General features: G+C 40.8%; 1 protein-coding gene across 9 annotated transcripts in view; it reads right to left on the reverse strand.

Moving 5' to 3' along the window:
- eps15l1a (epidermal growth factor receptor pathway substrate 15-like 1a) overlaps positions 1-25,669 on the reverse strand; it is a 44,335-nt gene that overhangs the window by 12,506 nt on the left and 6,160 nt on the right. For 4 of the 9 annotated variants that reach the window (XM_066696017.1, XM_066696024.1, XM_066696023.1 and 1 more), the window contains exons 2-23: positions 24,553-24,594; positions 22,811-22,900; positions 22,240-22,287; positions 22,055-22,150; positions 21,328-21,393; positions 20,779-20,904; positions 20,211-20,270; positions 19,810-20,073; positions 18,196-18,353; positions 17,827-17,983; positions 17,347-17,409; positions 15,610-15,695; positions 10,687-10,719; positions 10,442-10,514; positions 10,132-10,293; positions 9,735-9,932; positions 7,483-7,647; positions 6,031-6,121; positions 4,390-4,529; positions 3,664-3,724; positions 1,800-1,882; positions 968-1,106 (exon numbers count right to left, since the gene is read on the reverse strand). In XM_066696017.1, the coding sequence (XP_066552114.1) occupies positions 968-1,106; positions 1,800-1,882; positions 3,664-3,724; positions 4,390-4,529; positions 6,031-6,121; positions 7,483-7,647; positions 9,735-9,932; positions 10,132-10,293; positions 10,442-10,514; positions 10,687-10,719; positions 15,610-15,695; positions 17,347-17,409; positions 17,827-17,983; positions 18,196-18,353; positions 19,810-20,073; positions 20,211-20,270; positions 20,779-20,904; positions 21,328-21,393; positions 22,055-22,150; positions 22,240-22,287; positions 22,811-22,900; positions 24,553-24,594 (2,401 nt within the window). The remainder of the gene's footprint in view (positions 1-967; positions 1,107-1,799; positions 1,883-3,663; positions 3,725-4,389; positions 4,530-6,030; positions 6,122-7,482; positions 7,648-9,734; positions 9,933-10,131; positions 10,294-10,441; positions 10,515-10,686; positions 10,720-15,609; positions 15,696-17,346; positions 17,410-17,826; positions 17,984-18,195; positions 18,354-19,809; positions 20,074-20,210; positions 20,271-20,778; positions 20,905-21,327; positions 21,394-22,054; positions 22,151-22,239; positions 22,288-22,810; positions 22,901-24,552; positions 24,595-25,669) is intronic. The other 5 variants (XM_066696018.1, XM_066696020.1, XM_066696025.1 and 2 more) reach the window with 5 other exon arrangements.

The raw sequence follows: 25,669 nt of genomic DNA on the forward strand, positions 1-25,669 counted from the left end.
CACAATGAAATACACTCACCTAGCTAAAGAGAACAGAGGAGGGCACACACATTAGCAAACATGCCTACAGCAGTTAGAATATGTTAAATTATAACACCTGCTCATGAGCTACCTAGTTGCAGGAGCGCTGGTGCAAATGCATTGTACTTACTCTGTGCCGTCCTGTACACAACTACAACAAACACAAAGGTAAGGAATTGAGACGCCATGCAGGAAATTACTGGTGTGCTACCAAAACTGAGACGTATTCGAGGTGAGAAATGGACAGTCGGGGGGCAAAACAAAATGAATTCACTTAACACGAGGAGACTGAGATGCACTGCCAACTGTGGAACACAGGGGGCAGTGAAGATGACAACGAAGTGCCCTCAGATTAAGCTTTTCAACAAGTTTCAAATTGTTCTTTTTTTTAGGGGGAAAAAATTCTGCAATGTGGAATCAGTGAGGTACCCTACGTCAAAATGAAATTTGTAGCACACATTTCTCAATTAAGAAACTAAAGACTTGTTCTGCCTTTTTTGAGCTGTTTAAGTTGTCGCCAAAAAAAGCTGTGATGTGATAAAAACACAAGTCTTGTATGATAAATACAATGGGTACGGGATGTTTTGAACACGATTTCCCTGAAATAAAAGATCTCTAGACTACCAGGCTGCTTTTCTTAAGTCTCTGCTAGGCTGGGGATGTCCAATTTCCTCTCAATCCCCCTTTACTCCCATTTAAAAAGGCTCCCTAAACCCAACGGCCTCCACACAGGACACCGAACCCTTTTCACACAAGCTTCATTTTTAGTATTCGATTGAGAAATCAATAAACAGAGTTCAATACGTGAATAAACAGAAACATTTTAAGGTTTGGATCTCACTGCTTTTCTTCTACAACATCCAATTTGAACTTACACAACTCGAGTCCTGGTCAACCTGGAGATAAAAGCAAGTGACCCCCCTCTCCCACAGGAAGCACAACTTACCACTGGGAGGTTTCGGTCGTGGAGGCACGTTTTTCTTGGGCGGCAGTGCAGGGGTGTCCAGCTTTCCTCTGAAGGGGTCCTCCGAGAACCCCTGCCCCCCGAGAGATGATTTAAACGGATCCGCGTGAGGCGTTGGGCTCTGCCAAAGCAGACATTACAAAAAAAAATTTTTTGGTAATTATTACTTCTGACTGTTGCTGTGTCAGAGCTTAAAAAAATCTTCACAGGCTTAAGCGCAGAGTGCTTTACTGAGTCACAACAATATTGGAGATGAAAGATTAGTGATCTGACAAAAAAGCTTGCATAAAACCCCACCCGAACAAGCGGTCTACATAAAAAGAAAACTCCCATTTGCTTTAAAATAGAGCAACACTTGATTCCCACGCTTTGCAACACATCTTTATGGGTAACCACCGACGAAGTGAAACGCCAGATTGAGTGAGAGGTCCACGTGTCCACATTTGTACACTTCAGACAGGGACAGAGATAGGACCCATGTTGTGTGTCCATCTCTCTCCAAATATGGCTTAATGGTGTTCAAATTAGACAATGATACCGATAACAGGAAAATCAACAATTTAATAAAATCAATTTAAATGGCTGGTAGGGGCAGGGTCGATATGTTTTGAGCTGAAGGTTATGAAGACTCTCTCACACCCCACCACCCACATCAAGCAGAATAGACTATCGAATAAGGTAGGGAAATTCCAGCTGCAGCAGTGATACGAGAATCAAATCTGCATATGGAGGAGTTCAGCTTTTAAGGAACGCATCACAGCAAAAGCATGATCGTGCAAAATGTCCCTCGCGGCGGAAAGGAGTCCCCGGTTACCTTTGACATTTGGCTGAAGTCTGCAAACCCGCTGTTGCTTCCAAAGGAGCCGCTTCCAAAAGGGTCCAATGTGCCAAAGAGGTCTGCATGGGAATACGAAACAATGCGATGCTTAGAAAGCGTACACTGTGAAAATCAACATTTATTTAGCTGTTTTTCATGATTTAAAAAGCTGTAGGATGCCTCTTTAGGTTTTTAAGCTTGGTATAACGGATATACATTCGAACAACAAACAATCATACAAAGAAGAGCTAGTTTATATGTCTTTTTAAAAGTTCAAGCACTTAATATGAATTTGGCTAACCAAAGCAATTACGTTCGTGTTAAATCAGCCCAACCTGGAAAACAACCGATATCTTATCTATAATACACACACACACAGAACTACATAAGCCAACATGCGTGTGTGTAGGCCTGTAGATTGGCAACAGTTTTCTTTTAAACGCCCGCTTCGGCAACCATACAGTCTGGTTCTCGTATGTCTGCCTCACACATTGAGAAGTCAAAGGGTTAAAGCTGACAACTCAATGCAGCATACTGGAGTAATTAGCCATTCCATGCGGGGTGTTTATCTAACTTAATTTTATTCAACAAATGTGTATCAAATACAGTACTGTGACGCAGGTTGCTTGTAGTAATAAGAATGGAGGTCTGGAGTATTAAACTCTAAAATAGCCTTGAATATAAAGCATCTCTCTTTTTGCTGTTATTTATGCAAGAGGAAAGTAAACACAAGACAGGGCTGTTTGGTAACCCGCAGTGAAGGGGAACACAGCTGCTCTTGTGCTCTCACTAGGTATGAAGTTTCAGTGTTGCATGAAGCAATGTGTTTCCTATGAACTAAAGTAATTTCCTGGAAAACAGAAGTATTCCAGCTCAGCACGAGTGAACAAACACTCGGTTGAGAATGGCTTCACAGTACGGGATCCGGGCGCTCACGTTGTACTTCGGCCGCCACGTCCAAACTAACTCCTGCTATATTTAGCCACAGTATTCCACTTGTTTTCACTGGCTATTTTTAGACCAGGGGATATTTTAGGATGAAGAGCCACTATATATAGAATTTGCGATTCAAATATAGGAATAATACAGAAATGTGTAACCCACATAAAATGAGAACTTAAGAGAAAACCACTAATTGCTAATACGAAATGGTCTGTAATTAATGTAAGGGAAGCCCTGGATAATTACAAATCATTCTTTGTGGGTGGATGGGTGCTCACAAACATGGTGAAGAGACAGGAGGAATTACACAATGAAGGAAGAAAGCCCTATCCTAATGTGAACTGATCAGATTTCATGAAAAAAAAAAAAAATCTCATAAAATGTCACTTTATTCGCTTTTTTTTTTTTTAAAGCTTCCTGTAGCCCTGCAGCAAAGAAACCCCACATTCTGAATCTCAGAAGACTCTAAATTTTGGGTCTGGTACATTCTGTAACAGTTACTTAACACTTACGTCCACGAAACTCTGCGTTTGTATGGTATCGGTCAACCCGCAGATTCAAAATCACTCTTTCCGTAACGTGTGAGTATTTTTTGCGATGGCTATGAGAAATTCACACTGCATGTCAATGTAACCACGAAGAACAATTGAAAAGGAAGTTTTTTTTGCGTTTTTTTACGATAAATCAAAAGACAGCTGGAAAACATTACGTCTCAGCAGAGGTGTCGTCTTAATTCTGCCTCAATCCGATTTTTCTCATTGCGCTCAAATGGTGGACATCTGACCGACACAATTAGAAACTACGGTGCTGTAATATGAACACGGACGACATTAGAAAGCATCACCGTGTCTATGAATATATATACTGAAGGTGCAGTGGAACATGATGTGGACATTATCAAGAACTTGACCTGCCATACCTGGTCCTTTGGGTTTTGGGCTTGTAGATACAAAAGGATCACTGCTGCCGAAGTGACCAGACTGGGGGAGGAAAAAAGAGAAGCAAGAAAAAAGGTGAACATTCTCCACTGATGCCACGTTCTTACATTTTACAGATTTTACTTTCTGTGGGGAGTTCAGTTCCTTCAAACACCAATTGAATAAAATGTCATTCTGAAATTCCCCCCTGATCTCAATAAGAAACTATCAGTTTGAGTAAGTGAATCAGAGACAATTTTACCAGATGCCAGAACAGACGTCCCTAAAACATCACTTTGGCTAAAGATCTGAGATGTGCACCCTTCATGAAACACAGTTTAAAGTTTGTCCACCCTCTCCATTTAATACCTGACAGCTTCTTCTGTCTATTACTCAGAGATGCTTGGTATTAAATCAAGGGAAAATGTAATTATTGCATTTACTGATCTTATCCAGTTTTCATCAATGGCATCTGCTTGTATTTTCCTCATTGTGTCATGCTTATTCCTACACGTAATATTCCTTTCCACCTTAATGTTATTCACAGTACTGCACTATAAGTCTGGGTAAGGGTGTCTGGGATTAAATAATTAAAATAATACAAATAAGTCAATTAATTAATAACTGAAGCACTGTGAGGGACAGTCCATCATCAAAGCAGGCTGTCCATAAAGGAAGAAAGGACCCAAACGTTAGCCTGCAGGAGGGGCCAGTAATTGCTACACTACCTTCGCGGGCAACGTGGCGCCTTTACTGAAAATATCGGAGGAGGTGAAGGGGTCTGCCTTGGGCGTTTTCTTGAAGAAATCGTCCGACGATGAGTTCTTGAAGGGATCGCTCTCTTTGAAAGGATCTCCGCCGAAAGGATCTGAGTGTAGGAAACAGTAGCTTACTTTCCTCACCGGCAAAGGTGTTCACCGACGTTGGAAACTGGAAATCCATGCCAAGGAGTGAGTCAAAAGCTGTGGGTGTTGTCAAGACCTTTTGCACGTTATTTGGTTCACACCATTCCGTGTAGAGAACGAGTGATTTCTTTGCTCAGTGCCGATTATATGCAACTGCTCTGGGAGTAAATAGGTGCGTGGTTTTTAAATTCTGGAACAAAATGGTGCTTTATCCAATAAGTTGACCACTTTGACTTTCCAATATAAAAATGAGTCTTTCTTCCAACTGTTATTTGAATCCAATTACTTTTATAAACACAGGCAGTTGAAGAAAATACTCACAAAAGAAAACCAAACACAGATTTCCCAGAATGCAACATGTTAGAAAGTTTCATGGGCAACAAGAAGAGTTGTGCATTTAAAGCATTTAAGACTTTAATTTAAAAATCCATGGATTCCTATTAAGACTATAAATGAATGAGTCTGCATCTCAATCATTTTGAAGCATGTTTAATTTTTGGGGGGTCTGTAACATTTGTTTATTAGTATTAGTTTGTATCGTAATACTTTTTCTACAAATCGGCTATCAATACCTGTAGTAGGAGGTGGCTGCTTTGCAAAAGGGTCGTTTTGGAAAGGGTCACCTAATGAAGAGAAGCCAAGTTGGGTGGGGGAAGAAATAAAAATAGTCATCAGTAACTATTTCAGCTCAGGTGGAACTTAAAATGGGATGGGGAAGGGTGAGGGTTCGTACAAATAAATAGATCAATAAACATGCTTCAATGAACAATGCTACAGATCGCATCGCAAAACAGATTTCTGTTGTGAGTCAGTGATGATTAAAATCATCAAGGAAACACAAAACCCCTCAGAAAATGAGCACAAAAAACATGGAATTAGATCGGACAATACAACGTATTAGGTGCAAATTGAAAAGTTATCAGAAACAGGGAAAACGACGGGCAGGGGGTCAGCATGTTTCCAAAAAAGGAAATGGGAGCTTACCATGAAAGCCACAAAAATAATACTACAGCTGCAATCCACAACACTTTCACTGAAATTTTGAAAGACTTGTATATACAAAGAGATATAGAGATACAGATATGCAAATTTGGTTTTCTAGGAATCACACTAATCGCTGTAATAGTAATTTGGTGGGTGTCAAAATAATGCAAGGGTGACATTAGTGATGAAAATGCAATAGGGTGCAACAGAGTATGACCGAGCGGGGGGCTGAACTGGACTGTAAGAAGCAAAAACAAAATCGGGGGAAAAAGAAAAACCCAGCGGAAAGGAGGAGATGCAAACCCAAAGGGGATAGAAGAAGGGAGAGTGAAAGAAAGGCAAGGCATAAAAGCAAAAGTAAAGGCGGAGGACCTGTGAGCAGGTGGAAGGCGATGCAGGCCACTGGAGACGGGTCTCTGGGAGGACAGGCGGGTTCCCCGGGGACTGCGGACGCTGCAGTGGTTAGTAAAGCGTACTTACTGCCTTTAAAAGGATCTGCACCTTTAAATGGGTCTGTTTTAAAAGGGTCCTCTGAATGAAAGGGATCTGCCTTGGCCTTGAACGGATCCTCCTACAAAAAGAGACAGCTCGTCACTCTCCCTCACCCATCGGCCAAGTTAAGCATCAACATTCACTACAGCTCTGGGAAACCTACTTCTTTAGTTTAATGCTTATTCTCACAACCTGCAGGGGAGACAGGTGCACACTACTGGTCAATTTGAGCACAGTGAGGTATTAAAGGTGTTAACGGAGCAAGTAAAATAAGAAAAATAAATAAAAAACACAAGCTTAAGTTTCACCGATTGACCAGCGAATCCCTCTCTGTGCAAAACCAGCTCTTGAAGACATTTTATTAAGCAATTGATGCTTGGAAACACAATTTTAGCTTGATCTGAGCATTTATCTTGACCTCAACTTTTGTTTTCAAAAATGCCGGAAAAAGAACTGACAACCACAAACAGATAGTGTTCCAAGAAAGGGAGAAGTGTTGCATTTGCTCAAATTGTTTTTAATGATCAGTTTATTTTGTAATTGTTTAAATCGTCGCTCTCTCTCTTTTTAAATGCCTAGATTTAATTTTTATCGGTGTCATTTTGATTTCAATTAGGAGGTTGTAGGAGAATTCCAAATGGGATGTACATGTACATGCATACACACTCTATTGACCTTACCATTACTTTCAATACAAATACATGAAATTCAAGCACTGTAGGTGGAATTATGTAAAATATTATAAAGATGCTTATTTTTCTTTATTTTGGAAAGATAACTAAGCAATGCAAATTAAAAGGTCTAATTTAAACTGTAAATATAGTGTCATAATTTATCAGGAATAAATTAAAGGCATGGGTAACACAAAACAAGAAATGGAGAAATAAAAGTACAGCATTTTCCAGGCATTAGAACATCGTGCTCAAAATCATTATCTGTGTACTTGCTATCTGATGATTGATAGTGGAATCAATAACAGTTAAGCAACTCAAAGTTATGGCCAAATCACTCAAAAGATATGTACTCATTTTCAGATGTATTGCATTGCACCCATATATGTAGAAGGTGGAAAAACAACCAGACAGAATCTAAAGTAAAAGTTTGTTTGTTCGATTAAAAGCAACCTTAACCTTAGAACACTTTAAGATTCACCCCAAATATTTTCCCTTTCTCCCCACTGAGAAAAAAACCCTGCCTTAAACATATTGCCTACAAAAACATGCAGTGAAAGTGTAGTCAAAAGTGTAGAGTCAAAATAAAGCATCAAATCTGAGACCAAACCCACAATGAATCTAAATACGCCCCCCGCAAGCCGGTCACCAGATCCCCAGACATGATGGCAGGTAGATGCCTCAGAACCTGGTTTGGGACTGGCACGAGGGCGGACTGGATAAAGGTTGTGATGCCAGCCGGGCCCCCGTGCGCCCTCAGCCTCCTTACCATGGCGCCGAATCCCCCGTTCTCCCTCTCCGGGAATCCCTCGCTCATGTCGGCGAGGTTGGTCATGCTGCCGCCGTGCGTGCCGTTCAGTGCACTGTTGTACTGATCGATGCTCTTCGTCACCTCCTGCTGGTTCTCCTGGATCTGGGAGAGTTTACTCCGAGCCTGAGCAATTCAAAACAGCTTATGAGCAATTTAGAGTCCCAGAGACCAGCTGTCAGAGGAAACTAAATATTCAATATAAATGATAATAACAACTACATTGGAGAGGTAGCAAGAAAACACCATGGATGGTTGGGCAATGCTTGTCACTCATGATTGGATTGATTTGATAATAATAGGTCTGTAGAAGCAGTGTTGGAATCAATGCCAGAGTTTCTCGTTTTCGTAAATCTGTGAAAGCGCTTCAACTACGAATATTACAAGTCTGGCACGTTCCCGGCATGAATGGCACAGCCAGTGTGAGAGGTCCCTCCCAACCAAAGTGTTAAGTCTGGTGCTGTCCTCCAACGCAGACAGAAATCAGAACTTTCAGTCTATACGCATGTACTTCAATGCACAGAATACTAGTATATATATTTTTTTTTTGTGAAGAGCTGCTTCATTTACTTTCATCCACTTTCAAAAACAAGGCACTCAAAAAAGGCACCAAAATTAAACAACATAGTACTTATTAGCAGCCAAGGGCATCGTTTGCTCCAGAAAGAGATTTTACAGTCAAGATACCTTCAGCCACTCCTATTTCATTTCCCCGACTGGGTCCTATTGCCCGAGCAGACCTGGCATTAGGATTCTACAAATTGGGTTTCGAAAAAAGCTGCGTGAGGCTCACACGGTGCGTCAGGTTCATACCGACCGTGTGAAATTAAGCAGGATGTCCCGAGCAGGATGAGAAAAGCGGAGGAAGCTGCGAAATCACTCAAAGAGAAACTGACACACCCTGCCCAGTGTGAATGAAAGTCTCTCAGTGTTAATGTAGCATGGGGGGTGCTGGGAAGTGTGTGTGTTTAAAAAGTGGAATACAGCGGAGGGGGAAAGGAAATGCAAAGATGTCTAACAAGGGGGAAATCAATTAAGGTGAAATCTAATTTTATGGTTTTGTTTTTCTCTTTCGCACATATTGAAATTATGTATCTGTGTTAAAATGTCAGTTTTTGTTTTTTAACAGTTTAGAGGTATCCGTATAGAAATGATGAACCATTCTGGGTTTCTCAGCTGTTTGTCTTTCATGCTCTCCAGAGGAATAGATACTCAGGGTGTCAACAGTCCCTTTAATACCTTTAAATCGACACACCTACAGCTTTGACAAAATTACACAGCCCTCTAGTGGTAGTTTCATAAAATTACAGTCAGTGGGTTTTAATTGTTGTTTTGTTTGGATTGTTTCTCTTAAAGAGCACCGAAATACTAACTGGGTTTGTTTTAAAACATTAATCAAAAAAGACTTAGACATTATCTGAAGTGAACTCAATCTTACACTCCCATAATGACCACAACCATATTCTACAATTAAGGCTAATTTGTTTTTGAATTCTCCCAGATAAGAAGAGCAAAATCGAAAGTTCAGAGAGAATCAAAAGGCTCGTCAACAAACAAAAACACTCGTCTTGAACGCTTGCCGTTTCCCTTGAACTCAATCAGGTTCAGGCACAGCTAGAATTTGCCACGATTTGTTTTCTTGACTTCACAAACACCTCTGTTGTTCAGGGCGCTATTGCGATCGCAGTGTCTCGTGTCCTGTTGAAGCAGCTTAGCAGGTACGCGCTACTCCTAAACCACAATGTTTACACCTCTCTTGAAGCTTGGGGTGGGGTTCTGCTGTCAACCACAAACGGCAGTGAGCTTTTTTATAGCTCTGGAGGAAACCTCTGCCACAGAACTGATTTGAAGCTTTCATGCTTGTTTCGTTTGCAAAACTTGATAGAACAATGCAAATAATCGGCAGGCATGAACAACCAGAGGAGAACCACAGATTTGAAGAATCACTAGCCATTAAAGCCATGTAGCTATCACCTCCATCTGAAGTAACTTTTTAAAGTAGAGCCACACTGAAGGCCCAGCTTGAACATCTACACACAATGTGGAAACTCAAGTGTAACATTAATATCTATATCCTGTGTTGTTTTTTGTATGTTGTTTGTTGTGAGAGTATCTTCAAAACAACCGTACATAAGAACACAGTTCTACTCAATGGAAACTTATTCGGTTTACCCTTATGTTGGGCGCCCTGGTGGTCCAAGACTTGGGTTTACCTGGTTGATATCATCCTGTGTGGACTTCAGGGACTTGATGATGGTCTCCAGCTGGACCTTCCCAGCCTGGATGCTCTGCTCTAACTGCGTCTCCTCCTGCTGCAGGCGGTTCAGGTCCCCCTTGGCCCGGCTCAGCTCCTCCTCCTGGCTCTTAACGTCCGACTCCTGGGAGTGGATCTGCGTTTGTAACGAGGAGATCTGGAGGAGAGGCAGGGGGGCAAAGCCAGGGAGAGGTCAGACGACACACACTGAGCACACAATAAGAAAAGTTGGCCAACAACTGCTTTGGCCAGATGTCGTGGCACGTTTGATGTCCGCTTTTAATCGCAGCGATTCTTTGAAGGGGTTCAGCAATCTGAACAATGCCAACGAATGCTTTTGGTCAAGAGCCCCTCACCATCTGAGACTCTTCATGGCACTTCTGCCTCACGTCGTTCAGCATGTCTTCCAGCTTGGCCTTCTGCTGGTCCATCTCCTCTAGCCGGTCCTGGGCGTCCTGCTTCTGAGACTCCAGCTCCTGTAGACTGCAGCTCTCGCGGTCCAGATCATTCTGCATCTCCTGCCACAACATAGAAGTTGGTGCGTTTAAAATTGGTAGAAAGACCTGTGTTTAATAGAGACTGAACTCTGAGGTCTTCGATTACAAGTGTATATTTCAAATTAAATTGAACACCACAAACAAAACTCTCTTTGGCAGTGTGCCTCACCTGAACCTCATTAGTTTTCTGTCTGATAGCATCCTCCTTGTCCCTGATGTCCTGCTCTAGCACATATTTCTCCCTGCAGAGAAAGAAACACACAGACTTCAGCCAATAAAAAACAATCCATCAAAAAAGACAAACCCCACCAAAACTCCACACAAAAAATCCCACAGAATGTCAACAAGGACAGCATTTTAATACACATTCATAAATTACGTCTTAAGAGGGTGACAGCCAGTAAGAGATGTTACCTGAGAGTATTCCAGTGTGTAAAAGCAATTGTGCTATGGCAGCATGGGAGCAAGTGGTGAAAACAAGAGACAGATTTATAAAATACACACAGAAAAGGAAAGGGAAAAAGGTCACAAATCATTTCAGCTGAGGGAAACCAACGGTGCAGCAGTAAATAGAGAACAATTCGTCCCTTTAACTTCGACCTACGGAAAAATCCACTTTTACCTTCTTTTCCTTTTAAAGTGTGCATTTTATGAAGAGCTTTCTATCATGTTCCCAACATATAAATCACAACCCTTTAAAAGGCATAAACCAGTTGAAAAACACTTGGCAAATTCACATCAGCAATCTAAATTAAAAAAAAAATAAAAATAAAAAAAATAATAATAATAGGGAAGAACCAGATTGGATACATACTAGAGATCAATGGAAAGTAATAAATGATTGAATTATCAAGGGAATATAATGTAAATGTAGTAGTAGGCATAACAGTAAGTTTGTCCAAAGAGGTGCACTGAAAGAAACAGATGTGGGAGAAAATAAAAATAAATGCAAGCTAAGGAGGGGCCACAGCTCCCATTAGGTCACAGTTCTGACCAATGGAGATCTCTTACATTATGGGAGTGATTTGAAATGAGAGTACAGCACTAGACTATGGTGACATCTAGTGGTCAGGAAGGCAACGAGGTGAGGAAGTTAATTAATGAGCTGTGCTTTGCGAGACCAATGGCTTAAGGAGAATGTGATGATTAGGGCCATGATGGCACGAGCAACTACAGAGTTTTGAGGAAAACGCGCAGAAAATCAACAAATAGTCAAATTCACAGAGGTTGAAATTAATTAAAATGATGCACAAACTGACAGTATTACCATCTATATCACAAAAATAACAAAAGTAATATCATTACATAATAAAGTAATATAATCACAATTAAATGAATCCATAAAACAGTGGATTCTACCACATTACCACTCATGTATCAGATGACCTCGGTCTCTCAAATCACTTGGAAAAAAGAAGCACAGCGAAGGTGATGCCATCAAAAATTACATATCCGGCAAAATACCAGCGATCGCATTTGTTAATATCCATGAGATTTCTATAAAAATGGCGATTACATTTTAGTACCTATTGTCATTGACCAGTTAACGCTGTTAAAACACTTCAAATCTAACTGGCAATAACCAATAAACAATGAACAATAAACCCGATATAATAATTTGTAAGATTTTCTGCAGAATTTAAGTAGAGTTCCGCACAATTTGAAAACATTTCCCGCATATGCTTCCAGGCCCTAGTGAAGATTAAGCGGAGTAAACAGAACAATAGGCAACGTATCCTGTGACACAAATCAACCTGCGGACACCCACAATGACACCTGGCCGGCAGCAAATGGAATGGAATGGCATGGAAATATTACATCCGACACTGAAAATATGGAAGTAGAGGACTGAGCCGAGGCATCGACACCAGATACACAGCAGAAGTTTTTGAAGCATGAACACCAACAGGTTCTCCGAGTGTAGACACGTGGCAAGAACATTGCCCAGAGCCGCCATATGATATGGTCCCGGCACAGAGGTGCATGAAACCCATCTAAAAGGTGCTTTAAAAAGTGTCACCCAACATTAGGCGTTAAACGATTAAGCTTCTAGAACTATACAGGGCTATCACTTTGATAAATCTACCTTGTGAACCAAACCAGCTTTGATTGATATGTAAGGTCGCCCCGTGAAAAGCATCTCATTTCAGCAAAGGTAAAATATGACATCGGCTCTTGCAAAGTGCTCAGTAAGGTTTGGAGCGGGCGGACGCACGAGGAGAATAAATATCGCAATGCGCTTGCAACTCTGCCATATTTTATTCTTCGCATCCTTGAGAATATGACAGAAACATTCACAGATTTTTTCTGGTAGGGGGGTTTTTTGTGTTGGGGATTTTTTCCCCCACTTAACACTAGCAGCGCCGAGCCGGTCAATTTGACCGATTTGGTTATTAAAATTTGAATTACTCTGTGTTCCTAAATACAACACACATACCCATTCGTGACTTTTCCTAAATATATGTATTAAACATGCCTACCGTGTTTTAGCTGGATAAAAGTGAAAATAAATAAGTTATAAACACATTTACCTAGAATAGCCAAAATCGGGTTATTTTGACCGGTCATTTAAATACATAATTACTCAAATATAACACAAAATCCTGCCTGCCCTTTACAACAGAGTCAGTCTGGTGCTCCAGTGGCGATCTCTACCTGTCTACAGTCTTTCATGTGTTTGAAAAACACACACATTGTACAGCATTACAGGTGTTTTCTTACAGCTGTATTCAGATTGAGCCGACACAGTGATTATCCGTAAATACACATAGATTTGAAACATAGTTCGTTTTGGAAATGCCGTGTATATGAACATGACTGGCTCAGGGGCATCATTGATACTGGCAATGACAGATCATTCGTGGGTTTGTGCCAGTGCTGTGAAAACATTGTGAGTGAAACGCAGGTCCAAATGGCACCGAGTGCTTTTACTCCACTGATCAATACGCGATTGCTACTCCACAGTACAGAGAGCAACAACGCAGACACATCGCACGCAAAATAATGATTCACAGACATTATCAACAGAGGAGCATTTATTGCGATGGTATATATTCATGGAGCAAAAGTATTCACCTGGAGAGGCTGTAAAAATTCAGTGTGAAGTACGAGTTCATGCAGGGAAAGTGCAGAAACGTGTCCTGTGTGGACTGTGCCGAGCTGTCAGGTATGCAGGATAAATATATAGTAAATAGTTTATTGAAATACAAAACTACAGTGAATACAAGCACTGTATGTTGAAAACAAAGTTTACACAGTGTTGAAAATGTTTACTTTAGTGGACAATTATGTTTTGATAAATGCAATAGTTATTTTTAAACTATAAAATATTGCTTTTGAGAATTATTTCAATATTTACGTTTACACTTGTTTCATTATCTTATTATTTGCCGTTTTTGAGATTTTTGCTTATTGTAGACTATAGTTATTAATGTTTTGACTGCAGTGTGCGCATTTAAAAAAAAAGTGTGTTGTTATTTATAGCAATAATATTAATGTTTTATGATCATATTTCAAGTTAAATACTACATTTGTGCTATGCAAATGTTGGATTTGAAGTTCATGAATAAAATTTATGAGTTTTATATGATGGTTTGCCTTTGATTGTCATATTGCAGCTGTTAAAGAGCTATCGGTTACAATGACTGGCTATGGTGCTTGTAGGTAGTTCGAAATGTCGGCGCTTCTAGTGTTAAAACCATGCCAACATTTCCTTACAGAGGCGTTAGAACAACAAAAAATTGAAAGAACAAAGCAGGTTATTCATTAAAATGGCATGTCAAAGAACTCAATGACAGGCAGGTAGTATGTTTTACTTCTAAAGCAAAGCTTAAAGATGTTTCTCTCCAAACATTGCAAATACAATGCTGAAGCAACTCCCTTGACAGTTAAAACCAACACTCTCAAAAGCTGGGACTGTACTGCTTGCATTTAATCTTATTTTATTTTATGTTTTTATTTGAACCAAGGGAGGTTGATTTTCTGTATTTCTAACATGATCGCACTGTATTTCCTGTGGTCATTACAAAACAAATTACTAATTTTCAAGAAATGTGCGTGGGTCTTTTCTCTCCTCGACAACTGGTTCTATCAGAACCACAAGAGAGTCCTACAGGATATTTATACGCAATGAGTAAATCCCAACTGTTTGGAGAACGAGAGCTGAGGATAACTCTGCAAAGCCTCTAGCCCCTGGAAAACTAGCGATCCAAGCATATCGGCAGCCCCATGCTTCCTGTACTGGACTAGTCATCGTGTATAATTACAGTGTCTTCTCCCAGTCAGAGCACATGTTTTAAGCCGTGTCTTAAACAGAGCAAGTGTGATCAGAGGATAAATTCTGACGTCTGCGTCCCTCAAAAGTGGGAGAAGTATAACGAGAAGTATGCGTAACATTAGCAGTTTAACTACCCCACATGTTTGTGGACAGTGGAATGACACGAAACCTGAAACACAAGGAGCTGGGGAAATGGAGCCAACATCAGCGTACAACAAAGAGGAGAGAGGAAAGAAACAAACCCCAGGCAGTCCTCACACTTACAGCAGGTTACGTCCCGGGAAAATGAATATAGATAGAGCATATGTATGTAAACGATTGCATAATGTTTAAGAAGGATGTCTTGTCTATCACTTTGTCTGCTTTACCCTATTGTAAATCCCCCCAACCCAGTGCTGGAGACTATTTATGGTTACCTGGTATATGTTGCAGGGGCCTGAACATTACTTAGTAGCAATTCATTCGTATAGAATAGTTTTTTATTCACATAGTGTTTTCATACTAGCTTTTTTTTTTTCCTTCTATGTGGTTGCTGGCAGATAGCAGATAAAATGATTAATTCAAGAAAGATTGATCACCGTCTGTGGATTTATCATCGTCAATAATGTCACACACAACTTGCTGAAACCGCCAGTTGAAAAATAGATTGCTTAAAACATTTGGATTTTTTTTTGTCTAGTTCAGATAAAGCAAAGCAGGTTCACTTCCTCTATCTTTACAAGTCAGGATTGATTGTTGATCCGGCTCAGGGGCACGGTTAGCCGATCGGGGATTGGGGATCGGATGCTTTTTCTTAACTAGTTTTAGTACAACCAGCCACAGGAAGTAGACTGACTATATTTACATTTGTGCACCGTCTGAGATACTGTCATGATGTAAGTGTGAGGAACAAGTGCTGTAAATAGTAACATGGATGTAAACCATGAGTGCGATATGCCGTAAGTCAAAATGCTGTAAGTCGAGGGCTGCCTGTATTCCTTTTCCAACAATAGATGACCTCACTCCTTTCACGTTTGTCTTTTTAGACACGGCTGCAGAGAAGACATGTGCTTAGGAGTTACCTCTGTAGCTGAGCGATTTCCTGGCCTATATCATCCAGTTCCTTAATTCCAGTAAATTCCCCCGAACCAACCGAACTCGTGCTGTCCTGTAGGAAGACAAAAGGGGTCTGAAGTTATCAAAAGCCCACAAAACAGTGGACTTCGGAAGGCAAACGTGTTGTGCAGCAGAATTACACAGCAGGCGCATTACCACACAGCAATGCGGGAACAAGGGGAAGAGAGAACAACCACGAAGGGAAAACATAACTCCACAGCACCAGCAATTGTGTTTTTTTTGTTGTTGTCACCTCCACGGAAGAAAAAACAGAAATGAAAAAAATAGGGTCACAGCACTTTTCACAGCACCGGGTGCTTCACAAATGCTTTTCGCCTCGGACAGCACGCGTCTTTTGCAAACCATCGAAAGCATTTGTGGACGTTGAATTACATACCCATAACTCGAACATAATTGCCTGATAGAGGTTTGTAATAAAAACATCAGCAGCGTTGAGAAAACAAAATACATAACATTTTTATAAAAATTTAAAATCACGTGCACTGAGGATCATAGGGTCTTCCAAAGACAAGTCAGATCACGTACTCACCGAAGTTCAGGGATTTATTTCAGAATACATTTGACCGTGTAAACGATTGAAACTGTGCAGAAATATCTTTAAACATTTCAAAATAAAATTTCCCTCTGTTCAGGTTAATTACCAAACAGGAAACGTAGCTACAATCACAGATGATTTCCATATGGATGCCACATGGAATTATATTAAATAAAATTCGCTTAAAGCTTATATTTGCTGACACCAGTTCATGTTCAGTGCTTGGAATGTCCAGCAGAGGGCAGTATTGCATTCGCCTCACATAGTAAACAAAAAAAGAACAAGTTTTTCGTTACATTTTCAAGGCAACATGAATCTGAAGTCAGATGTTATGGAAATCCCTGCTTAAAAAACTGCAGGGGAATTCAACAAACCAAGTGCTTTTGATAGGGTGGAGCTCATTGTAAATTATTGTTACTCGGACATGAATGTAGTCACAGTTTTAAATGCTAGTTTTGCAACTTAATGTTTTGTTTGCATTTCTGGGGTTTTTCCACTTGGCTAAGACTGTGGAAAATTAAATTAAAATACAAAATGATATATAATATAGAAATATAGAAAGAGTTCCATATAGAAGAACGTTGACAAAGACAACACATTCACAGTTCACTATGAATGGAAATAAAATAACACCGGATATTCACGAGGGAAAATACAGCAGGGAGCGTTAGGGTTTAAACAATACCTGTGGTCCTTTGGCAGACATAAAGACCATAGTCTGCAAAGTGTAAAACACTGTTCGTAAGTTTAAACAAACACTAACTTAAACTTTTACACAACTTACAAGACCCCATATTGCAAGCATGGACAGTGGCTCTCTGTAGTGTAAGAACTGAGGATTGGGGGGGCAACACTTTTCTATTTTTAACCAAAAAAATGAATCAATGCGTTTGTGTTCAGGAATTCAGGCCAAAAAAACATATGGAGACATGCTTTCATTAGTAAAGACTCGGCAGATTTAAAAAATGTATCTAAGAAACAGAGAGGGAATGCACAACTATTCAGCCAAAGGATGCATTTTAGTCAAGTGCAAAAAAATGGAGGAGTGGATGTGCAAGAAAAGGAACAACACAACAAAACAGGGACATGACAGCAAGGCAGGGAGGACAGCCCCACACAGTGAAACAGGTCAGAAGTAGTTACTCACACGACGCATTTCAGAAAGCGCAGCGATTTCCGATCCTACGGGAGTCATATACCCTGAAAGACTCTACAAAGAGAGAAAGGTGGTATGGAACAAGCATTGAGAAGAAATGCGAGACAAGACAACCCCAGAGGGCAAAAGAAAACCAGGCTGGACATTTCCAAGATGGCTGCAGTTATCACAGGAAGAATGAGGTCAAGGTGTCAGTTCTGTACTGCTGCTCACATGCACATGCTCAGAAAGTGCCCTGAAGATCTACTTCCCTTCCCTCATAGAGGAAAAATACTTATAGCTTCTAATCCGCTCATCAAAAGCATATTTCTGTGGTTTATATGGACTGTATCAGGGGTCAAGTTTATAGACTGTTGAAAATATAGTTAAACATTCTATACATGTGTTTTATCTCATGACTGTTAAATGTGAACGTGTTGCTACACGGATAAGGAAAAATAGCAGAGTCTAGAGACGACAGCGGACACTCACGGAAACGGGCGTGGCTCTCTCTGAAGGAGGGATCATGTCTGGGGTCAAGACCTGGGGGGGGTCAATCCCTTTGCTGACTTTCTGCTGGATGAGGTACATGGCCAAACCAAACTGTTCCCTTGTCAGCTTCCCCATTTGCCTGGTATCAGCCAAGGCCCTGGTTAGAAACAACAAGAAAGAGGAAGGGTTTAAAGTTGACTTCATCTGGATGGCAAAGTACATCTTCCAGGGGAGGGGCACACAATGAAAACGGGGATATGGGATTTGCAATTTAATCTTCACCTCCAACTCATCTCTGTGTTACAATACATTTTATATAAACCATTCAGTGGCTCTTGAATGTGATTGAAGTCTTCTTTCTTGATTTACCATATGTGTGCCAGAAGGTTCTGAGGAAGCCCTGAGTGCATGAAGATGTCTTTGACTTCGTGGCCACTGACAAAACCGTCCAAGTCTGCGTCCGTTTTTAGGAAGATGTCGTCATACCTTCCTCGGTCAGCAACCGGCACCACCCAGTTCACTGTTGGCTAAACAACGACATGAGAGAAGCAGCAAATGGTTGAAAATGTACAGCAATAACACTTAATTGTGTTTTGGTACCACAGAGCAGACTGACCTATTGTCTGACATGAAATGTTTGTGATGCTTGCGGTGCGCTCTTCTGCATCTCTGGAGGAGTTTCATTTTCCAGGACTGAATCACCAGCTTTCGGTTTTAATGTTGTCACATTGTTTACCATGAGGCAAAGGGAAAATTTTCTCAAGACATTAAATCCCCCATGAGACCAAGAAGAACTAAACACAGCAATCTGTCAAGCTCTCAAGTTGAGCTTTCAAAGAGAGCCCAGGTACAGAGAACTGGACTCAGAATAGCCACTCCATATTTTAGATTTATTTTCTGCTACACGTTTCTGTTGTGATGTTTTTAATTGCTGTGTATTTGTTGACGGCTGTATTTATGCCGCCTCTTCGCCTTGTTCTCAAAGGGCTTAACTGGTTAAATAAAGGTTGAATTGGGATTTAAGTAGTTAGATGGGCAGGCCCCTTGAGTCATCAAGTTCACTTTCAATGTTTTTCTCAAGAATGTGGACATGCGAGAAAAGCTTTTCATATAAGAAATTGAATCAAAATATTCACAACCAAGACGGCCAGAAATACAGGTTTAGAAAAACAAACAGAACGGAGAACTTCAAAGTGTACAAATAAGCATGTCACTTCCCCTTTTTCAAATCCCACCAAAATTTCTCTCAGAACAAATTGTCATGCAACATTAGTTATCAGCTTATATACTACTGGTTGAGATGCATTGCATTAACTTATGCAATGGCTAAAGCCAGTTTAAATTAGCTTTAAATTAGCTATAGTCCAGATCAGAGTACCTTTGGAATACAAAAAGGGAACATTATCAAGCTTAAACTGAAAACTCAAATATTACAGCTGCTATGAAGTCACACACAAACCCAGGAGAAATTCCAGCTTCTCTCTACAGCTGGGCGGTTATCATGTAAACATTTCTAATTGTGCTCGAGCTCAATAGTTCATTGCTTGGCCTGAATTCAAGCAGGGCTTTAGGAGACAAAGAGCTTAAATACGCTACAGGAAACGAATCCGGGTGGGGGGGGGGAATGAATATACACACACACACACAAATATGAGGACTCAAATTGTAATCTATCAAACATTTTCCATTAAAGCACTCAAAACATGAACCCATTTAAGGCAGAGATAACTGATTTGAGTTTGGATCAATCATTGCTTTTAAGTGTTTCAGTCCTTTTACGTGAGTCATGGGAGTTAGGGAAACAATTATTAAATAACAAAACAAACAAAACCTCTGTTGAGGAGAAAGATGGGCTGATAAACACTGTACGCACTCGAGAGAATGACAGCATCCAACAGAAACACTGCAAGAACCCAGATGGTGTTAGGGAAGACCTCCAACTCTGCTTCCTGGAGGCGTGACGTGGGGCAAATCGAAGCCTACCTGGGCGGACTTGAGCGTGTGTTTGGGCGACAGGCTGCCGGCGCTGTTGAGGGAGTTCATGCTGCCGTGTGAGGGAGTGGAGCGCAGACTGTCTTTCGGCGGTGGTGGGCTGGCGGGGAGTACGGGAACCACGCCGGGAAGGACGGCGATGGAGCCCGGGAGAGCGCTGCCCGACTTCTTCCTCTTGGAGGGGGGGATGAGGGAGGAGGGCAACACAGATGGTACGGGCTCCTTCTCCAGAGCTCGATAGACCAGGTGCATTGCCTGGAAGTACCGCGGAAAACGAAATTCAAAAAGACGGAAGAAAAACAAGGCTGGTAGTTTATTTTCCACCATTTTCAGGGGGATTGTCTCAAATTTCCGGTGAGCATAGTGGGCTCTCGGATAAAATCAAAACTTACCACAGCAAACTCGTCCTTGTCCAAGTGTCCATCTTTGTCAATGTCACTAAGATCCCAAACCTAGAGGAGGAGGGGAAAATAAATACAAAAATGTAATTAAATGCATGAATATGGCTTAATTATGTTAGCTTTCATGATTTTCCTGTATGTTTTCACACAAGTACGTACAGCCCTGTGAATGTAAAACTCGTTATCGTGGAGATGACTTGCAATACTGCTAAAGCCATCTGAACAGTAAATGGCCCGTAACGGGAAGAGCTGCAGTATCGGAGATTTATTAGTCACATTGAGCTGTCTGGGAGGGGTCACACGTTGCCTGTACTCAGATAAACCTTCCGCTGCGGCAAAAAAAGCCTTACAATTGTACAGATTTCCGACGCCTAGAGGTTATAGAGGTTATTTCTGTTCAACTAGTGAATATATGCCGACCACCCCACACACTAAAATTCACCGGGTTTGGCTATAAATGAAGTGTAGAGGGGAACAAAATATAGCAAATCAATGCAACACCCATATTATGCAGAGGGTTTAAAAAGATGAATACGTAAAATGTAAAAAGTATCCTTACCCTTCCTAAGACATCGAGAGGTAGCTTGGAGTTTATTAGAACTGGTTTCACATTTTCTCCAGATAAAAGACCGTTGACCGGTGCTAAGCTTTCAAAAATCCCATCAAATTTCCCCTTTTCTTCCGGCTATAAGAAAAATAATAATAAAAGGGACCATCAGAACAATGACCCCAAGAAAGGAAATCGACATTCCTAGAGAGGACAATACACTTAAGAGAAAGGACTAAAAGCATACAATATCTATCTCTGTCATGTTATCGATGTACTAATTTCCTGTATATTCATCAGATAAAATTATACTGAAAACTGTTACAGAAAACATTGGCGCATTTTCTATAGGGATATCAGAGGTCAAAAGAAACCAGCTACAGAAAATATTTTTCTACTTGCGTCATCATCTTACTTTCATTATGTATCACCGTTTCGTTAAAGGTCAGAGTTTATTATAGATCGGAGTTCATTAGAGGGTTTAATAAGAGCTCCAAAATGGCGTCCAGGTTGCTGACGGGACAAAATGGCCACATTCACGGAAGAATGGGGTTCGCTTACCCTCACTGCCCAGTGGGACTCCCCTGATGATGATGCTGTGCTGAGTGAGGGACTGCTGGTATCCTTCTGCAAATAAACCCAGAGATAAACGGGTCAATTACCAGTGGCGTCAACAGCAGAGGGAGTGAGGTCAAGTAAAGTCAAAGCACACCATTCCTGGGAATTCAGCACAGGACATTTTGCATATATTTTTCTGCTTATGCTTACCAACACTCATTTATTTCATGCATATTTCCCAAAGAGCACATAAAAAAGAAACCATAAAAGTAGCTATGAGGTAAGAAGAGTTCATTAGTGTTATAAGTGAGGAACAGAGGAGAAAGGTTTTGCCATCGACCACATTCCTTCCTCAATCTTTCATATTTTTATGTTTTTGGATGCACAGATTGCACAGAGGTCAATCCAATAAAGAAGGGTTTGGCAAAGGAACTGTGGGAAATATTACATTTGGATGTAAAAGCATCTGAGCTCTGTCAGGCACAGCAATGATGCGTTTCCTTCATGATTCATTAATCTATGAAGGAGGTGATTGCTCTGCTGTCTAACAGCTCAACTCGGTGAAGAATCAACCCTTTCTCTTCTGGAAGCTGAACATTAAACATTCTACAGGGATTTTTGTCCTTTAAGTCAAAAGGGTTCAAGTACAAGAAGACAACCTGGTATGTATTGGAAGTTAAAGGATTAGACTGACACACACACAGTCTGAGGAAGTAGCGCAACAACTTACAAATTTGGGGGGTGGGACGGTGAGGTTTAAGCTGGCAAGGCTCACGTCATTGCCGCTTTGTGCACATGCGACCAGTCTTAAAGCAACATAAAAACCCTGAAAGAAAACAGAAAGAAGAGTTCAGGACATTCCCCCCCACACATCACCACACACAAATATCAGAAGCCGAAAATGATTTACACTACCTGCTTGTCCAAGAAGCCTTTTCCTTCTGGGTCGGCCAAATCCCAGATCTTGGGGAGAGAGGGGGAAAAAGAGCAAAAACATTTTTTTAAATAGTCTGCCATACATATGTAAACTATACTTACAGACAAGATTTGCATAAATACAAATATATAAGATGTAACACATGTGCCTCAATGAAGCAAGTCAGATTCTGTGTCAGGTACTGTGAACAAAAATGTATTTCTAAAAAGGCAGCAATTCTCACGTACAAGCATTAATGGCATCCAGCTGGCTGTGTGAGAAAAGTGTGTGACTGACTGGCCCTCATACTTTAGCTTTTGAATTTGCTAGGGCCATGAATGCTAAATCAGATTATTATGTTTTTTTTAGTTTGAGATTAAGTAAAATTACTTTAGGCCTTTGAGTTTGATGAGAATCAAAAGAAAAAAACTAAAAGGAAACAGAAGACCGCATAAAATATGAATGCAGGGTTGAATCTCAGTAGACCAGTGACAAGGCCTCACCAGAGCCTGAGATCTGTGTGCTCTGTACCAGCCTGCAGCTGTTACCTGTGGAGGGCACTTCACCCACCTTTCCCAAGGTTGTGTCAGGGAGACCGGATTTCTTTAAAAACAAAGCAGCTTCCGTGGGGCCCACCCTCCCTGTGTGGCCTGGATCAACCTGCAAGGACAAACAAGCGAACACAGATGACGGCAGTCTGCTACAAAGACTGCAAACAAGGACAAATGTTGATTTAAAAAACAGCCGTTGTCATCTGCAGGACATTGAGGTAACCCGTCCCATTTTAAGACCAAACAGCAGCCTGAATCCCAACCCTGGGCAACACCGTAGCTAGGCTGATACAAATCTACAAACGTTTCAGTAAAGTCAGTAGAAAAGCAACCCTAACGTTAGCGCGGAGCAAAATATAACCCTAATTCGATTGCTAAATTTTATTTCAGTCCATAAGTAAGCTATATTACTCAAAATTATTCTCTCTGAACAACCATATGTAACCGAAAGGCCATTTCTACCTTCATCTGTATGCCTAATTAAACTTTACCATCACATCTTTCAAAATGTTTTATATAGAAAACTATTCTCAACTGTTCACAATGATCATTCTGAGACGATGATGAGTCTTAACCGCATACCTTGCGCATGAAAATATGTCCCAGTGGTTTTACAAGCATGCAGTTTTGTCGCTTTTTAGGAGAGCACATATAGGGACACATATTTGCAGCTGATCTGAATAAGAAAGGGATAGCCAGTTTTCAACAAAAGGCGTGTGGAGTGATGGGTTTGCCACGCAGCTTTGGGCAATGTCCCCGTCAGTTCTCCACCACGTGGACTATAATTAATACGTCTGGGGGAATAAAGACTGCTCGTGCATCTTCCTCCCAGTCCTGAGGCGGCTGATGACTCGGCCCTATTGGCCCTGAATCTCTGGCAGATACCTGCTGCTACTGCCTTTTGCTAGTCAGAAGATAAAGAAGACAAATCTACAGAAACGTACCACCCAGATTAACTGCTCCAGCTGTGCGTTGACACTGTCGCTGGGCTGAACGTCTTTTGCTGCAGTCTTATACTGCCTAATTCGCAAGCCCCTAACATAAGCACTCTTCAACTCTGATGTGCACTAGCTAGAACTTCAAAACGCAGCTAAACCTTGAGAACTTTTGCTCCTACGTTACTTTTTAGCAGTTTCACTTTTGAACATGATTCACCTTTAACAAAAGGTCAATTAATAATGATAACCTTTATTTTGCATAGTGCATTTCATGTTGAAGACATCAGAAAGCACTTTACAATTAAACAATAAAATGTAAACACATTAAATACCAACACACACAACAAATACATAAAGTAAAGTAAAATAAAAGAGCAAAACCACACCTAATTACTAGCAAGCAGGAAAAGCGAGTGCATAATATGTTTTCAGTCACGTCTTAAATACATTGACAGAAGTACACAGTCTAATTATGAATTGGACGGTCATTCCACAACTTTGGAGCAATGGAATAAAAATCCCTATCTCGCAAAGTAGCACGTCTAGTGTTGGGAGGGGATAGCAAACCATTATCACCTGAGAACAAACACCGTGAAGGAGTGTAAGGGTGCAACAATTCAGAAATATAACTGGGGGCTAATCCATGCAATGCTTTAAAAGGAAGAAGAATCTTACATTTTACTCTAAAACACACAGGTAGCCAATGCAAAGAGGCCAACACAGGAGTAATATGATCATATGTCCTTGTTCCTCTTAAGACTTGAGAAGCACATATTGAACATATTGCAACCTGATAAAATAGAGAAACTCTTCATGACCTTACCTGTCTGTAATAGTTCTCATAGACAGGGTTCCCACTTGAAAGCTGAAAAAAACATAAATAAAACAATTAATTCTCAAGCTTGAGGAAAGAGAAAAACACACAAGAAAGTTCAGTTGGGATTGAGATACACAATGCGTTATGATTTCTCCTTTTTATAATTTTCAACCATTTAATGTAAAGCTCAACTGGCCACTAAGTATTCAAACAATGAATAAAAGCAGGAAATAGAGGGAATTATTAAGACCATGTTTATATTGTCAGAATCAATCTTTTCCACCTCGCTGACTGACGATACTGTGGGAGCATCTTCAAGCTCAAAACAAACATGGCCACTGAAGCACAATCGCAGATGAAGGTATTATTTCCAGTCCCTAGGCAAGAATATGGTACAGGCCTAATGAGGGTGAGAGACACGTGGCGGATATCTCAGACACTTGCCACAAACTTGATAAGAAAGCAAGAGATGGCAAACGACAGCTGCCAGCTGCCACTGTCTTATCACACAACACTGAGGTCAGCTGAACGATTCTGATCCTCTTATCCATTTTAATTACATTAATATTTCTATAATCATTGTTTTTTTTATAATTATATACCATTGCTGTTCTTCTGTGCGTGTGAGTTTACGTGCAAAAAGCACACCGTTTAAGTGCAATCCCCCCATTTGGTGGGAACAAGACCTTGAAGCCTGGTGCTGAGCAACTCCTACATTCTGGGTCAAGATAAAGAGTTTCTAATGTAAGATGTAAATAAGTTGCAATAAATAAAGCTGATTGACTGAAACTCGTGTCTCAATCATTATTTCCAACAGCAAGCCGCCCAAACACTCATTTCCAGATTTTTTTTTTCCCCTGCAGTTTTGCTCCTGAAGCATCAGACCACTCCAGGGGTTAAAGCACAGATTTGTCCGACACAGACTGCAGCACTGCAATGCCATTTTACAGCCATAAGGAGAGACTGAGAGGAATCCATTGTTCCCTTCCAAAAGAGGCACACAATTAAAATAATCAAAGCCTCCCCTTCAGAGAAAACCAATTACAACAGATTCCTGTCAGGGTGCTTATGCATTTGGGGGCACTCCACACTCGCGAGACCCTCAGTGTTTTTGTTTTTTTTT

This window comes from Amia ocellicauda, chromosome 22 (assembly GCF_036373705.1).
Source record: "Amia ocellicauda isolate fAmiCal2 chromosome 22, fAmiCal2.hap1, whole genome shotgun sequence".
Lineage (NCBI taxonomy): Eukaryota > Metazoa > Chordata > Actinopteri > Amiiformes > Amiidae > Amia > Amia ocellicauda.